Here is a 16,700-nt window from a genome sequence, read left to right as displayed (position 1 = left end):
TGGACCGGTAGGCCAGGGTCATCTTGTGACCTATATAATACTCTATTGATATTCTTGTTGATAATTGAGCGCCAAGTTTGGTCCTGATGGCCCCGAACAACCATGATAAGTCCTGAATCCACAAAGATTGGGTTGCCGCAAAATTCACAAGTGTTTGTGCATAAGATTTTTGGTTTGTAATAGGGGTATCAACTTTGAAACCAAGCCATTAAAGTCCAACCAAATCGGCCATTAAGGCTCAAACCAAGCCAAGGCTAATTGGACGGGGTTGGTCCAATCCAACCCATTAGTGGCTCGTTAACCAACTCAAATGACCAAACCATTAATCGAACTAATCCATTATAACCTAATTTAAAGATGTTGAGTCTTAAGCCCAAGAGGCAAGACCGATGTAAGGTTTAATACAATTTTCAAATGTGAAACAAGCTAAAAACATGTTGGTAAAGGTTGATAATGATCCTAAAAGTGATTAGAGGTGGCCCTACATTGGGGTCAGGGCCACTTTTTTTTTTTTTTTTTTTTAATTGTTTTTTTTAAGTAAAGATAACGGTAATTTACAATTAAAGTCCTATTTTAAAGAACACGTAATTAAAGCCCAATTAAAATTTTATTCTAAAGAAAACTAACTTATAAAACTTCATATTTATTTTTTGCAATTTATTTCCTATTTATTCTCTCTTATTTCTTCCTTTCTCCTTGCCGTTTAGGAAAACTTGGAAAACTTAACTTAGGAGTTAGATTCCTAAATCTTCGCCACTCTTTCTTTATCTAAATAACTACCATGATTAGTTTTGTTTGCAACTAGCATTTTCTTGTTGAAATCATATGTTTTTTTTTTTTAGTTGATATTGTAAATTTTTTTTTATATGAAAGCAAACATTCATTAAAACTTTAAAGAGCTATTGTATAAGATTTTTCTTTGCTTCCAAGGCTCCTTGATTACATCCTTAGGGGATATGCTTTGTTGTCTGCAAAAGTTGAACTCATGACCTCTCCACTGAGAAGTATGGAGTTTACCACTCTACCAACCCTGCATTGACAATTTACCTATATAATTTATTAGGGTAAAAATGTTCTATCAATAATTTACCTATATTTTAGTACGTGAGGCCCCACAATGTTTGAGTTTATATTTGAATATGATAAAATAATTCAAATGTGGGACCTCAATTGATCTCATGTGGGCCCACACAATATGTATTGAAAAAGCGTCAATACTCCCCTAACGGGGAGGTGATCTAAGTCGTCGTCCCCCCCCCTCCCCCATGTTGGACCCTAGTTCCACCCCTAAAAGTGATATAATCCGATCAAACTGAACCCAAACCACATCAACCTGAAACCAAAATTTTATTAATTGTCTATGTGAAGGTCACCCCCAAACCAAAAATTGGTTCAAACTAAATTGTGACACCCCTAGCTTGTAGGGTGGTCCATTTCTAGCACTTAACAACTAGACTTGAAAATTTGTAGAAGAGAAGGTTCCTATAGATGAACCGAATGAATTAGATTTGCTCATATTATATAGCCTTAGTACGTACAAATAAATGTTGCCTAAAGGTAGAACTCAATGCCAGCTTGGGTAACATCATTGTATTAAAATCGGACTCAGCAAGGCAATTAGTCACAGATAATGGATTCAAAGTATAGACTGGTCAACCTTGATTGAAAGGTTGACTCAGATGACAAAAAACAAATGCCTCATGGTGTGAGGTCAAGAGTTTGAATCTTCTTGGGGCCAAATGGCTAATCTTGCCATATACTTAAATATATATAATTGAAAAATGTTGTTGAGGTGTGTGTAAGTTGGTCCAAATGAACTTCAAATTAATTAAAAAAAATAAAAAAATCTGAATTCGTCTAGACAATTTTGGTCCGAAGAGTTTAAAAAATTTCGTCCCCATATATCATATGGTATGGATAGTAACTCAAACGAGTTGTGCCTAGAGATGGTGCCTTTTTTGTATCAATTCTCATCTCTATTTTGTCTATTTAAAAGAAATCAACACAAGAATCCATTTTGGTCAAAAATGAAAAATGATTTGGTAATTTTTTTTGAGGATAAATTATATATCTTTTGTTCATAATAAATTATGTATTAGAAAATAAGTTTGATATGCCAAAATGAAAAATTGATAGAAATTGATAATGAAGTTCGAGAACAGATTGACAAGGTTTGCAAGTGAGAGAAAAGAGAAACTTCTCATACAAAAAATGTATATTTACTATTATACCCTCAAATTGCATTTATATTTAAAGTAACTTGTGCAAAAGTGAATAAAATAATTTTTGGCCTAAAATTCATTAATTGACAAAAAATTTATGAATTTTATGAGTTTTTCAATATTTTAAACAAAAATAGGATTTAAAAATAGATAAACACATTAAATAAATTAAAAAAACGAAGAATTGATACCTAAAAAGCCCTTGAAAACTCCATCTATTGCAAAATAAAGTATGATATCTAGGTACAAGTTTTGAGCCAATTTTCTTCCCCCCAAAACTGAGCAAATCTTCTCTAATTTTTTTTTTTTCTTTTCACAAAAAAAAAAAAAAAAAAAAAAAAAAAAAAAGGCTCAGCTTTGGGCAAACAATTATCTCCTTTTCTTATATGTTATATTTTTTTCATTTTAAGTGAAAGGTGTACGTTTTTGCCTACTAGTGAATGATTTTGACATTTTAAACAGTATGTGTAAATAGATTGGATATAAATGCCAATCATTTTGGAAAGAAAAAGAGATATACCTTAATTTTGGAATATTCATAGACAAAATGCTATGACACCTTACTTTAAGAGAGGTACATATAAGTTTTTCCCTTTTTTTTGACTGCTGTTGGAGCTTATTAAGAAAGGAAACACATCCACAAATCCTAAAATATAAAATATAAGAATTGCATCATCCAACATAAGGATCATTCTCAAACCTTTGTAAAAACAAGAGCTTTGTGCATTGAATACAATATTTTTTATGAACAGAATGATCGCAATCTGTCTCTAATTAAGAACAATTGAAGACCTAACCTTAAAAGACTCAAACATAATACATATTCGGAATTAAATCTACTTTTGGCATTGCCATCAAGAAAAGAGTTGAAAATTACATTCAAAGAGCAAGGAATCAAGAACAAACTATAAGAGAAAACCTAATAAATTTCTAGAGGTTTTCCCAAATCCTGGATAATAGTCAGGAAAAAAGATGAACCTGGTGCCAAGGCTTCCACATAGCAGAGCCCAAGGCAAGCTAGCTAGTCTTGTTTGCAAGAGCATCAAATGTCATTTGTACTCCTGCATTCCTACTTTCTTACATTCCCAAGCCTCACCAAGCCTTATGCTGTTAAGATAATCCCTTGGACTGTGGGAGGCAACCCCTGGAATGAGGAGCCCAAGCATCCTATACCCAATAGATGTGAGACTCTCGTTGTAGTTTTTCCCATTCACAATTCCAGTTGACAAAGCACTGAACAAGTCCAACCATGCATTGATGTACTGGAAAGGAAAGTACATGGGATTCCAGTCATGAATATCTGGTTCATTCCTTAGTGTCTATTCATAAAACAAACACTGTCAGTAACAAAATTGATTAAATCTCAATTCAACTGGATGGAATTAGGGTTAGTTGTATAAAGAAGGAAGCTAGATCAGCCCAATTACCTTTGCTTCATACCAGCTCTCAAAATAGATGCAATCACCAAAGTGGGTGAAATTAAACCACCGGCCAGGAACCCTAGGAACAATATCATATCTATAGACCACCCTGAAATATCTCCTGGAAGTCCCATTTAACTCTTTCTCCATGGCCTCCCCAAATTTCTCATCTCCAACCCTGGGCTGGCCAAAGGTGTAAACTTTAAGTCTATTTAAGATGGAACTTTCCTGGTGGTTGGCAAGAACAGCAGCAAAAACAATTGCAAGTGCACCACCTAAACCATGGCCAGTCACTACTATCTGGGCTTTAGGGTTTCTTTCCAGCAACTGTCTTAGCTCATCCCTCAAGGTGTAGTATGCTAGTTTCTTTTTTCCTAAATACTCTTTCGGAAAATAACCAGTCTTATTACCATCTGTTTCAGTAATTGGAAGGCCAAGAGCATTCATGAAACCTCTATGGACCATCCCAAATTTTCCCAAGGAGTGCAATGAGAGGTCAATATCAGTGAACCAATCCCGAAAATTGAATGGTTCTGTGCCACGGAATGCAACAACAATCATCTCAGCATTTTCGGGAGAATCACAGCACATGAAAGCTTGGGTATCAGAACTTTGTAGAGACTCTGCAAGATATTTTTCAGTTATCAGTTGTGAATCAGTAATCTGGGCTTTTCTCCAAGATACTTGCTAATTTAAGACAACCGAAGAGGTAGGATCTCACCATTCCAGAAATCATCAGATCTCACAAAATGCATCTGCATTGATCACAGAACCAGAATTAGAACCATTTCAGATATCATTAAGAAGTGAAGACAGATAAAGTAAATATACCTTCCAGCAATCGGAGACAATGTGTTCCACATATGCTTTATTCTCATAAGCTACCTTAGAGGCCATCATGCAAATATCCATTGGGTTGCTGAATTTTATCGCATGGATCGGAATCTTCATCATCGGAAGACTAGTTGAGCTAGGAAACCCTAGAAATTCTCGATCATCCACGAACGCTATTAGCGACCGGTAATCCATAGACTCACTGTCCGGCCAAACTAGCATTGCTTCACAAAGAAATATATCAATCTGTTACTTGACTAAGGGAGATAAATTTTCACACACTGGTCTGTTTCTGAAACCATTTGAAATGATATACAGAAGCATAACAGAATGAACACACCTGAAATCATTTTTTGGTTGGTGACTGAGTGAATAGCTGAATTAATAATGCGTATGGGCAATCCAATGATACCACCATTAAGTGCAAAAAGATTCATGGTGAACTCTATAATCCCACCAATAAAATGCAGTGGTTCAGTAAACCATAAGAACAATCTCTGGAGGATCAAAGTGATACGGGTTTTCAACTTATCCTTGATACTCTTGTCCCTGTTCTTCTGATCAGGACTGCAATCTACAATGCTTGTGCATTTTATAGTAAACACATGGAGACTGAAAAATTCAGATATTGTTTTACCGAAAAAAAGAAAAAAGATAATATTATGTAATTTTATATTCTCAGGGTGGAAGGTGATATAGCTCGGGCAAGCCATGGCTGAAGAAGAAGTTTATAGGGAAGGAGAGAAGAGCAGGATGAGTTGAAATTGGACCCAAATTGTCCATGCAGCTCATCCTATGAAGGGAAACTCATAAATAGAGATGGGTTTTGATGAATTCTTTGAATCTGGTTCAGCTTCTCTTGATATTCGCTTCTCTCACATCTTTCCACCACAAATATAAGGGAGGTCGGATCTTAGATGTTGGAATTTTTGTGGTGGTGACAAGACTCTAGAACAGTCTTGTAGGATACTCAGGGCAGATGACCTGCTACCTAACTCTTCTTATTATCTTTGTCATTCGTGGATTTAAATCTATTTTCAAAAGACTAGTTCTTCCTGTCTTTTCAACCACTGCATGAAGGCCATGTGGATTATTCATATGTATATTGTTAGATTTCGGACACATTTGTATTTAAAGACTTTAAGTTGTGGTTTTATGCGTGTTTGAAATCTGAAAGTTTGAATTTAAATAATCTATGTGACCTTCATCCAATGGGGATTAGAAGAAAAAAACACCAACCTTTCCATAATTGGATTCAAAATAATAAGAACAACCTTGGTAAGATGCATTCTTAAACAAATTTTAACTAAATTTGGTTTCAGCCAAAAAGTCAATCCTGAAATTGAGACTGCATTTTTTCTGTGGTAGTTGCTAAATCAACCACCTAGTTTTTTTGATTGCTTTCTACAAGTGTCAACTTTCATCGGACTTTTATTGGATTTCATGTTTTTCAAAGTTCAACTTCAGTGTTGTGAATTAAACATATTTGCATATGCATGGTCACGATCAAATGAGTGGTCGAGGTCAAAATCTCGACCACTCATATGGTTGAAAAAGTTAACAGAAAAACATACGAAAGGAGTGGCCGAGATTTCGACCTTGACCACTCATTCCATCCTCACCGTGCGCAACTCATTGCTGCGCATTAATTGCACAACACTGAAGCACTATCATGTTTTTCGTTCTTAAAATTTCTTGACTTTCTTGTGAAAAGATATGATCCAGATAAGCAAAAAATCTAGTAGAGTACAATTCCCACCACCAATGAAGAGGTGAAAAACTAAATTGTTTAATTATACTAAATTTAAAGAAATAGACAATTATCAAATATGCATCGTATTTTGTCTTTTTCTTTTCTTGGCATCCAATATATATATATATATATTTTTTTTTTTTTTTTATATATATATATATATATATATAATAATATATATATAATATATATATATATATATATATATATATATATATATACAGTTGTAGCTGCCGAGTGCCAAGTTTCCTATTTTTACTTATGGCAAGAATTTTTTTTTTTTTTTGGGGTAAAAGACTCATGGCAAGAACTACCAACCCCTTTTCTAGGTTTCAGGCAAAAATATTTATTTTTGATGTCAAGGAATAACTTAGAAGAATAAACAATATTTATTTTATAAATTTTTTTAATATAAATGATTTTTTAACAAAGAATATAAATTACTTAAAGGTAATTTTCATTTGGACCTCTTGAGGTTTTATTCAAGTTCTTTTTAGTCCAAATAAAATCATACTTTGCATTTACTCTCTTCGATCACTTTACTTTTCAAATCTTTCTACTCTGTTCTGGCTATTTTACTCGTAAAACTCTCATAGAGAGACAACAATGGCTTTTGCGCTCTAATTTTTGAAAATGTTTGATGGTGTTTCTGTTCAAACTCTAAAATTGGAGTGGTTTCGGTGGTTCCATTCCCTGATTGCAACCAACTCTAGATCCTCTCGTCTCGTCAAAAAGATAATATGAAAGAAACCTCTAAGATCCTTTCTCCCTTAAATTTGTTACTATTAGAACAAATTTAGGAACATAGAAGAGACAGAGAGGGAAAGTTTGGGTACAAAATGAAGTCGTCTATCTGGGTTTGAAAAGTAAATTTGAAAGATTAGAAACCCCCTTGATGTAAATTATAAAAAATTAAAATTTGTACTTAAATCCAAATGTTCATTAAAGCCGTTGATTTTTGTTGTATATATGGCGCAATCTTAATGGTGAAAGTATGTAAAGGTATTTTGGTCTCAAAGTATGGTTGCCTAGATCCTTCGGAACCACAGCTGTAAAATATCATTCTATTGGGCTAAAAAGACCTAATCCCTCGGGGGTTTCGGTATCCATTACTTAATTTTTTTTTCATGACCATCGGCAAGAGAAACTATATATCTAAAATCCAAGAAATCAAGGAGAAAGTTGGAGCAAATGGAACATAGATCTGCAGAAAACAAACCCCAGATGATGTTCCATAACAAAGAACCAAAAAGAGCAAGCAGCCTTTTTTCAAGGGCATCAATTATTATCATATTTACTTGACAACACCATAAACATCAAGCTTATAACATTTAAACGTTAGGGAAATACAACCCAACATTAACTGAATGTCAAATGGAAATGGGGCTCCTTTCCATATCAAACTTCCTCCATCACTGTTTCAATGTTCAATGTTCCCAAGCCTTATGCTGTTCACATAATCTCTAGTAGGACTGTGTGAGGCAATACCTGGAATGAGAAGCCCAAACTGACTAAACCCAGCAGTCAAACCCCTAAACAAGTCCAACGATGCATTAATGTACTGGGTAGCTAGGAATGTACAAGGGATTGAAGTAGTTCTGCTTGTCTGGTTCTTCCTGTACTGTCTGCATTCACATAACATGAAAGTAAACATAAAACAAGTATTAACAAAATCAAATAAATAATTGGATGGATTTAGGGTTAGCAGTATAAAGAAGAAAAATCAAATCAGTTCAATTGCCTAAGCCTTGAGCCAGCTTGTGTATAGATGCACTACTTTCCAAACTGGAAATACACGCCATTAAAAGGAACCCTAGCAAAAAAGTCATATCTGTAAACCACCCTGTAATATTTCTTGGAAGCCCAATTCAACTGCTTCAGCTTCTCCATGTAATCTGCAAAGTTACTGTCTCCAACCCTAAGTTGGCCAAAGGTGTAAACCCTTAACAATCTATCTGGATGGAATTTTCTTGGTGATACACAAGTAAGGTGGTGAAAAGAATTGCAAGTGAACCACCTAAACTATGCCAGTGACTAATATTTTTGCATTTGGGTTTTGTTCTAGCAGTTGTCTTAGTTTCTCTTTTATGGTGTAGTATGCTAACACCTTATCTCCAGTGTACTCCTTTGGCCATCCTGTCTGAGCATCCTTTGCACCCTTTTGAAGGCCAAGGGCCTTCATGAAACCTACATGAGCCCTTCCAATTTTTACAAAAGAGAGCCAAGAAATGTCAATATCGGTTGCCCAATCGTGAAAATTGATCGTTATGCGGTTGCAACCATCACTCAGCATCGGGGCACCAGCGTGAAATCTACTTGAGATGGTTCTTTTGGAAGAATCAACGCCTACGGTATGCAATACATTTGAGGGCAATCATCTCAGCATTTTTGGGGCATCACAGACCAACCCATGGAGTCAAGCAATTGCCCGCCCCCTTTTTTTTTTGGGTTTTGTATCGTTTCTCTTATATTAGACTGATGGGTCTAAGATGCGTTTCGATAGGTAACTCTTTAGGAGAGCTTTACCTAATTGGTACCCCCGTTGTGGCGGGGCCACCCGGGCCCCACCGCGGTGGGGTTATCACTCAGTATGCGGAACTTTATTAAGTACCAAACCTGATCGGATCGTGCAACTTCTGGTTCAGACCGGGCCATATGAATGACCTTTGTCGGTGCCATTCCACATGGTGAGGGCGATTGCATGAAATGGAATCTCTACCCCCATCTGACACGGGGTTAGAGGGTGTCACTTGACAGGAGATTTCATTTCATTGGCCCTGGGTGGAACTTCGCGATCACTTAGTTAAAGGATCAGAACTTGAAGAAAAACTCTAAAAAGAAAGAAGTAAAGCTATAAACCTCACCATTCCAACAGTTATAGAATCCCACAAAGTGCATCTGCTTATCATAGAACTAGGGTTAGAACTTGTGAGTCAATTTCCCATTATCTGTGTGTGTGTACACGAGGGGAAAGAGAGAGAATAATGAACTATCTTACTACTTTTTTTCTGGCAAAAAATTTCCTACTTCATGGGTTAGCAAAGAAATGGAATATTGAAAGGCTTGTTGGGAAATAAAAAATCTAAGGGGGTAATTATAAACCAAAAGTACTGAAATAAATTATTACTTTTTCTTCAGGTATTCTACAATCTAGGTAGCAACAAATTTTTTACTATGAGAAATAAAGATGCATAAATTATACCTTCCAGTAGTTGGAATTGACTACATTTTTCACATATGCTGGATTCTCATAAGCAACTTTTAGCTGACATCATGCAAAGATCCAAAGGATTGATGAATTTTGCGGCTTGTATGGGAATCTTAGTCATCAGAAGACTTGATAAATAAGATTTTTGTAGGGATTTTCGCTCATTCAGAAAAGCAATTATCGACTGAAAATCAGAGGAGCCACGCACTGGAATCTTCAGTACTAGTGACCCTTCACAAAAGATTGAAAACACACATCAACCCTAGTTAACACATGCGTTGGAACACTGTATCTAAACTGAAGCATTAGTACTAGTGGGTGAAGAGTCCCTCACTATATTTGAATCCACAAGTCTAGAGGTTACTCAGGGAGAGATAAACACAGTTCAGAAATGAACACATATGCACTCGAGAGTGGGCGAGGGGGAGAGTGAGAGCTCACAAATGATCATGCTTGAAGTTATTTCAGCTCAGAGACTGGTTTGTTTTGTGAAATTTACAAACCCTAATGCAGGATCACTTCAAATGATATACATACAAGCATGGTAGAGAAAACACCTGTAATAATGCGAATAGGCAATCCAAAGATACCCACCATTAAGTGAAAACAGATTCAAGGTGAACTCTACACTCAAACCAATTAAAGCCATTAGTCCACTATTCGATATAAGTATCCTCTGGAGGATCAAACTGGTAAGGGTTATCAAGTTTTCCTTGCAACTCCCAGGTTTGATCTTCTAGCATACATTCTACAGCCCCTGTACCCTCTGAGAATCTATCAATTGCTCTAAGATACTGAAAATATCAAATATCATTAGATCTTCAGGATGATAGATCATGTAGCTTGAGGACCCTGAGGAAGCCATGGCTGAAGAGAAGAGAAATGAAGGTTTTCCAAGAAGATAGGAGAACAAAGTTTATTGGGATTGGCTCAAAATGCCCATCTAACTCAACTTATATCGGGACAGCATTAACTACATTGTCACCTTGCAAATAACAACGTGACACTTTTTTCATTAGAAGATAAAGAAAATGTTGCATAAAAGTAGGGCTCTTCTTCCCTTTGAGTACAACCACTTGATTCTTATCCAACATCAGGTTTAATATGACAAGCTATGCTTTAACCCACGATTTTTATCCATAATCGGCTGGTCTGATTTGGACTCTTCAATCCTAACTCCAAATAGAGCTAGTATAACGTATAAAAGTGGTCATTTAAAAATTATAATGGGTGAATTCAGATATCAAAAGCTGAGTCTGAGGGGAAAATTTCCTCTGCATGCATTTTATCTCAGTAATTTCTGCTGAGAGACCCAGCACCAAAATAAGACTATATAAACTAGAAAAGTGGTCATTTAGAAATTGTAAGAGATGAACGCAATGTCCAAAGCTTTTGCAGAAGCAAAGCCTGAGAGGGTTATTTTTCTATGCATTTTTACTCGCAGTAATTTCTACTGAGAGGCTTTTTTATACCTTGGTCTCATATTACGTCTATGATCTACCACCCATTATGCCAAAACCTGCTTCTCATAAATAAATCCTATCTTGCAACCTCAAATTGCCCTCTAATGTCCAAATATAGGTAGGCACAACATTCTTCTTTTTCAAGCTTCTTAAGCACATTTTACTGCATAAAGTCTAACTTCATAAAAGGGGTGGGGGGTATGTTTGGACTGCACATACATATATGAATCGCCTTGGGGATTTCTTCAAATTGGACAAATTCCAGAATAATTGTGATTCTTTTTTAAAGCCGAGCCTGACTTTAAATGCATTAGAAGTCAAGTGGCACATGTTTTTTTTTCTTTTGGGTAAAATTCGTGGGTGACTTTATTCACCAAAGGTTGGAAGTGGCTCAAACTACCATACCAACAGTGCACAAAGCCCTCCGTGATGGTTCCTACTTGTGGATTCTATCTTGGAAGATTTTAGCTTGGAAATTGCAATGTGAAGTTATAGGATAGTTGCATAATGTCCAGTAAAATTGATAATTTCTTTTGATCGATATATTGGTCCCTTCAGATCGTAGATCCTCTATTCGTCAGGTATAGGTCTCTGGTCCGCTCTCTTTTTCACCTCTTTGGGGACCCACCTCTGATTTTTCTTGTAAGAATTTAGAGGTGGGTAGATGGTTGAAAAGTGTGAAGGAAGGAGTCTAGATCCTCTACCCATCAAGGGAGAGATCTATGCTTCCTTCATTCTTCTCTACTACACAACAAGGATTGGACCCACCTTTAAGTATTAACAAGAAAATTTAGAAGTGGAACCCTTAGTGGGTCCTATATAGGGTCTGCCCTCATGATGTGATAGAAAAATGTGAAGAAAGCACATACTTCTTCCTTGATGGGGGAGGTGATCCGGACTCTGACAATAGTACAGTACACACCCTTACTTGGAAGCATATGATTTGGATTCCTTCGAGAGGTTGAGGAGGTCCATGCATGCACATGCATTTCACCTAGCTGCTGTAGTGCATGCCCTCACTTGGAGCTCTAGTATCTTGTATATTGACTGCCTTCATCTAACTAATCCAAATCCTCCTTAGCTAGGGATGGCTCCTCTGGGTTGGGCTGACGCATGGCCTGTCCATCTTGGTATATGGCTAGCTAGCCCAACCCAGAAGGTGGGGGATGGGAGGACAGCTTGCTTTGATGGAGAGGATTTGGACTCCAGACTGCCTTACCATGACCTAATAATGAAGCCTAGACTTGTCCATTATTCTGTGAAAGAAGCATTTGAGTTCAGTTTAACATTTCATTGTGGAGGAGGTTCTCAGTCAAATTGTGGATCGCATTTACAACTCAGGTTCTTGGCTTCTCTCCCGCTGGGAGCCTGAGTTATTGCTGAATTCCTCCTTATCTAGAAGTCGTGCTATATAAAGATTACAGGGTGACTAGAATATGCTGCTTCACTTCAACTTTCACTGATAAAAGTAGTTTCTTTTTTCTGCCAAAAAACGGTCATTTGTATTAATAAAATAAAAAGAAAATTTCTTAGGTGATGTTTGGATCTCAAGAAAAGGGAATAAAAAAACGAAGAAGTTACAAATGAAATAGTCACCAATCAATCACCCATCTCCATTATTTACTAAGAGGAATTTTAACACACTGGTTTGATTCTGAAACCATTTGACCGGAGATACAGAAGCTTGGTAGAGTGAAAGCTTGTCATTATTTTTTGGTGTGAACAGCTGAACTGATAATGGTGATAGCAATCCAAAGGGAAATACAATACAACATTAACTAAATTTCAAACAGCAACAAAAGTACTCCTTTTGAAATCAAACTTCCTTCCCCTCAATTTCTATGTTCCCAAGCCTTGCACTGTTCACATAATCCCTAGGACTGTGTGAGGCAATCCCTGGAATGAGGAGCCCTAACAGCCTAAACCCAATAGAGACGAAACCCTCACGGAAGCCTTTTCCATATCTGATGCCAGCAAACAGACCTCTAAACAAGTCCAACCATGCATTAATGTACTGGGAAGGAAAGTACAAAGGATTGAAGTAGTTCTCGTTTGGTTCTTCCTTTACTACCTGCTTTGCAATAACATTGAAGTAAGTAAATAATTAGACGAAAATAGGGTTTGCAGTACATATGAAGAAGGAAGATTATATCAGCTCAATTACCTTAGCCTTGTGCCAGTTTTTGAAATAGATGCACCCTCCAAAGTGGGAGAAATGGAAGAGCAAACCATCGAAGGGAACCCTAGGAACAATGTCATATCTATAAACCACCCTGTAATATTTCTTGAAAGCCCCATTTAATTGCTTCTCCATGTAATCTGCAAGGTGACTGTCTCCAACCCTAGGTTGGCCAAAGGTGTAAACCCTTGACACTTTGTCAAGAATGGAATTTTCTTGGTGATATGCAAGTATGGTAGGGAAAAGAATTGCAAGTGCACCACCTAAACTATGCCCAGTTACTAATATTTGTGCATTTGGGTTCTGCTCCAGTAGTTGTTTTAGTTTATCCCTTACGGTGTAGTATGCTAACACCTTTTCTCCTTTGTACGCCATTGGCCATCCTGTCTGAGCATCCCTTGCATCCTTTTGGAAGCCAAGAGCCTTCATGAAACCTACGTGAGCCTTTCCAATATTTCCCAAGGAAATCCATGAAAGGTCAATATCAGTTGCCCAATCCCGGAAATTGAATGGCTCTGTGCCGCGGAACGCAACAACGATCATATCAGCATTTTCTGGGGCATCAGAGAAAATGAAAGCTTGCGTTTCGTTTCTTTTATAAGACTCTGCAAAATATTATTCAAAATTTTCATGAATTACATGGGGAGAGGATCCAAACTTGTCAAAAAACTCAAAAACAAAAGCAAACCTATAGAACTCACCATTCCAAAAGTTATAGAATCCCACAAAATGCATCTGCATATCATAGAACAAGGGTTAACTATTGTAAGTCAATTTGTAATTGATATATGACCGTACACACAAGGCAAAAGAGCACGAGCTACTTCTTAGGTCAACTAAGAAATGAAATCTTGAAGGGTTCTTTGATAACACTAAAATCTAAGAAGATATTTATAACTTGGGATAATTACTGTAGCATCACTAAAGAATCTTGTTCTTTATGAAATTAATGTTGCCTCCTCTAGTTCTAACAGTGTTAAGAGACTGTTATAATTGCATGTTTAATGTCTATTTGATCTGTCTAAAATTAAAAATTCAAAACACAATACTATTCTCATTTAGAAAGAAAAGATTTTTTTTTTTTTTTTTATCAATTATCAATTTTAGAGTTGTATCCTTATTATTTTGAATTCCCAAAAGAGACTACCTAAATTTATTATTTTTTTGGCTAAGAAAATGAACTTAATTGGTAATGCAAAATTAGATAGTAAATAAATGAAAACATAATGGAAGTAGGAATTTCTTAAAATTAGGATTAATTTTTTCCTAATTACTAAGGTAATAATTGAAATATAAACGATAAATAAATAGAATAAAACTTTAAGGTTATTTTAGAATTTATAAATAAATAAAAATTGCCATGTCAACGTCATTACTTAACTAACGGAATTTAACAAAGGAGACAACAGTAATTACAAGTAAAGTCTAAGGTTAGATTAGTAATTTTCTAAAATAATGGAGATAAAATAGTATCTAAGTTATAGGATAGAGGACAACAATTAATTATCCCTTATAACTTTTTTTTTTTCTTCCAGTGTTACTACAATCTTAAGTAGCATATAAAATTTTCTTTTACTATGAAAATAAATTAAGTTGCATAAATTATACCTTCCAATAGTTAGTGACAACATTTTTCACGTATGCTTCATTCTCATAAGAAACCTTAGAAGCCATACTGCAAAGATCCAAGGGATTGATGAATTTTATGGCTTGGATTGGAATTTTAGTCATCAGAAGACTCGATAAATAAGATTTTTGCAGATATTTTCTATCATCCAAGAAAGCAATCATCGACTGGTAATCAGAGGAGTCTTTCTTTGGAATCTCTAGTGACCCTACACAAAAGAAAACAAACATCAGCCCTTTATGTAAAACATGCCTAATAAACACTGTATATTAACTAAAACATCACTAAACTTACAGGAAGATTTGACTACTCAACAAGTCAAGAGGTTATTTATGCATGTACAACCATTGTTTATTTTATTTTATTTTTAAAATTATTTAAATAGATAATCACTTCATGCCAAAGAGAAAAGAAACTTGGATAATCACTTCATGAAAAAGGTAAAAGAAGCTTATATAATGGTATCCCTTGCTCCCTAAGATGAAAAAGGCCAAAAAGGATAGAGCATCAAGACAAAAGCAAATAAAGACCTTCAATTCCCTTAGAGAAAGGTAGACAATGGCTTGATTTTTTCTTTTTTTTGGTGTAACTTTTTGTTGTTTGGTGAATTAAAATATATTAAAGTAAAACCCAAGGATCAATCAAAAGATGATGAAATTAACGAGAATTAGGAAGCACAACAGCATCATGAATAGAAGGGTTAAATTAATAGATACAATGATAAGGTTAAACACTTTATTACGAACAAGTGACAACATACATGAACGTGTGTAGCATGTCAATGACAGTCTCGATCCTATATAAAAGCAATAAGACTAAGAAAGTTTAAAATTCAAGGCTTTGTCCCTCCATGCACCTCCCTCTCCCCCATGAGCCTATTAACCTCCAGTCTTGCAAAAATTGATAATGAGAGAAAAAAATTCTGAACAAGGTCATAGATCTGAATCAAAAACCCCCCAAACAGTAGATCAAAGAAGAAAAAAAATTGCTAGAGACCAAATGTGATTTTTTTTTTTTCTCCCACACTCATAAAAACACACATTTGATCATGAGAGTGAGAGTTCACCAAGGTCTCATACAAAATAAGAGAGATCATAAATGTTACACGCAAGAGAGAGAACACCGGGGGGGAGAGAGAGGAGGTGGTTATCCACACACAGAAGAAAAAGAGTGAAGACGCACGCAGAAGAAATTAGAGAGAGAGAGACCAACACACTTCACAGATGGATATGCACGTAAGAGAGATAGAGATCATCACACTTCACAGATGAGCTCAAATACACGAGAGATCTAGAGTTTTCAGAAATGATCATGCATGAGGTTCTTCCAGCTTAGAGACTGGTTGGTTTTTGTAATTTACAAACTCTCATGCAGGAACACTTGAAATGATATATCTGCAAGCATGGTAGTATGAACACCTGTAACAATGCGAATGGGGAGTCCCAAGATACCACCATTAAGTGAAAACAGATTCAAGATGAACTCTACAATCAAACCAAGTAAAGCTGCTGGTCCACTAATCCATATAAATATCCTCTGGAGGATCAAACTGATAAGGGTTATCAAGTTGTCCCAGAAACTCCCAAGTTTGATCTCCTGAGCATTACTTTCTACAACCCCAGAACCCTCTAAGCTTCTACCAAACACTAAGATACTGAAAATATCAGATATCTTTAGATTTTCAGGATGATAGATCATGTAGCTTGAGGACCCTGAGGAAGCCATGGCTGAAGAGAAGAGAAGAGAAAGGAAGGTTTTCCCACAGGGAGAGTGGAACAGAATGTGTTGGGATTGGCTGAGAATGCCCATCTAATTCATCTTATATAGGAATGACATTAACTACATTGTCACCTTGCAAATAAAAATACGACACCTTTTTTTTTTTTTTTTAGAAAATAAAGAAGATATTGCATAAAGGTAGGGTTCTTCTTGCCGGTTGGTACAACCACCTCAATTTTATCTAGAATCGGGTTGAAATATAAAAAAATTAACT

At 35.9% G+C, this 16,700-nt stretch overlaps 2 protein-coding genes and 1 pseudogene across 2 annotated transcripts; all 3 read right to left on the bottom strand.

The window, feature by feature from the left end:
• Positions 1-3,271: 3,271 nt before the first annotated feature.
• LOC149000565 (triacylglycerol lipase OBL1-like) lies at positions 3,272-6,113 on the bottom strand. Its single transcript, XM_089139188.1, has 6 exons — positions 6,100-6,113; positions 4,814-5,089; positions 4,475-4,679; positions 4,365-4,398; positions 3,650-4,266; positions 3,272-3,541 (listed from the first exon to the last, which is right to left on the bottom strand). Exons 1-6 carry the CDS (start codon positions 6,111-6,113, stop codon positions 3,272-3,274), a joined length of 1,416 nt encoding a protein of 471 aa, XP_088995314.1.
• Positions 6,114-7,650: 1,537 nt separating this feature from the next.
• LOC149000564 (triacylglycerol lipase OBL1-like) lies at positions 7,651-10,303 on the bottom strand (annotated as a pseudogene).
• A 2,205-nt stretch (positions 10,304-12,508) lies between these two features.
• Positions 12,509-16,464, bottom strand: LOC149000563 (triacylglycerol lipase OBL1-like). The gene is made up of 5 exons (XM_089140533.1): positions 16,126-16,464; positions 14,689-14,915; positions 13,782-13,815; positions 13,066-13,685; positions 12,509-12,972 (listed from the first exon to the last, which is right to left on the bottom strand). Exons 1-5 carry the CDS (start codon positions 16,430-16,432, stop codon positions 12,718-12,720), a joined length of 1,443 nt encoding a protein of 480 aa, XP_088996659.1. The 5' UTR covers positions 16,433-16,464; the 3' UTR covers positions 12,509-12,717.
• Between the last annotated feature and the right edge of the window lie 236 nt (positions 16,465-16,700).

The sequence above is a fragment of the Hakea prostrata genome, chromosome 11 (assembly GCF_041222555.1).
Source record: "Hakea prostrata isolate BN-2017 chromosome 11, UWA_Hpros_2, whole genome shotgun sequence".
Taxonomy (NCBI): domain Eukaryota; kingdom Viridiplantae; phylum Streptophyta; class Magnoliopsida; order Proteales; family Proteaceae; genus Hakea; species Hakea prostrata.
The sequence above is the reverse complement of the archived record's forward strand: the minus strand, read 5'-3'. Positions and strand labels throughout refer to the sequence as shown.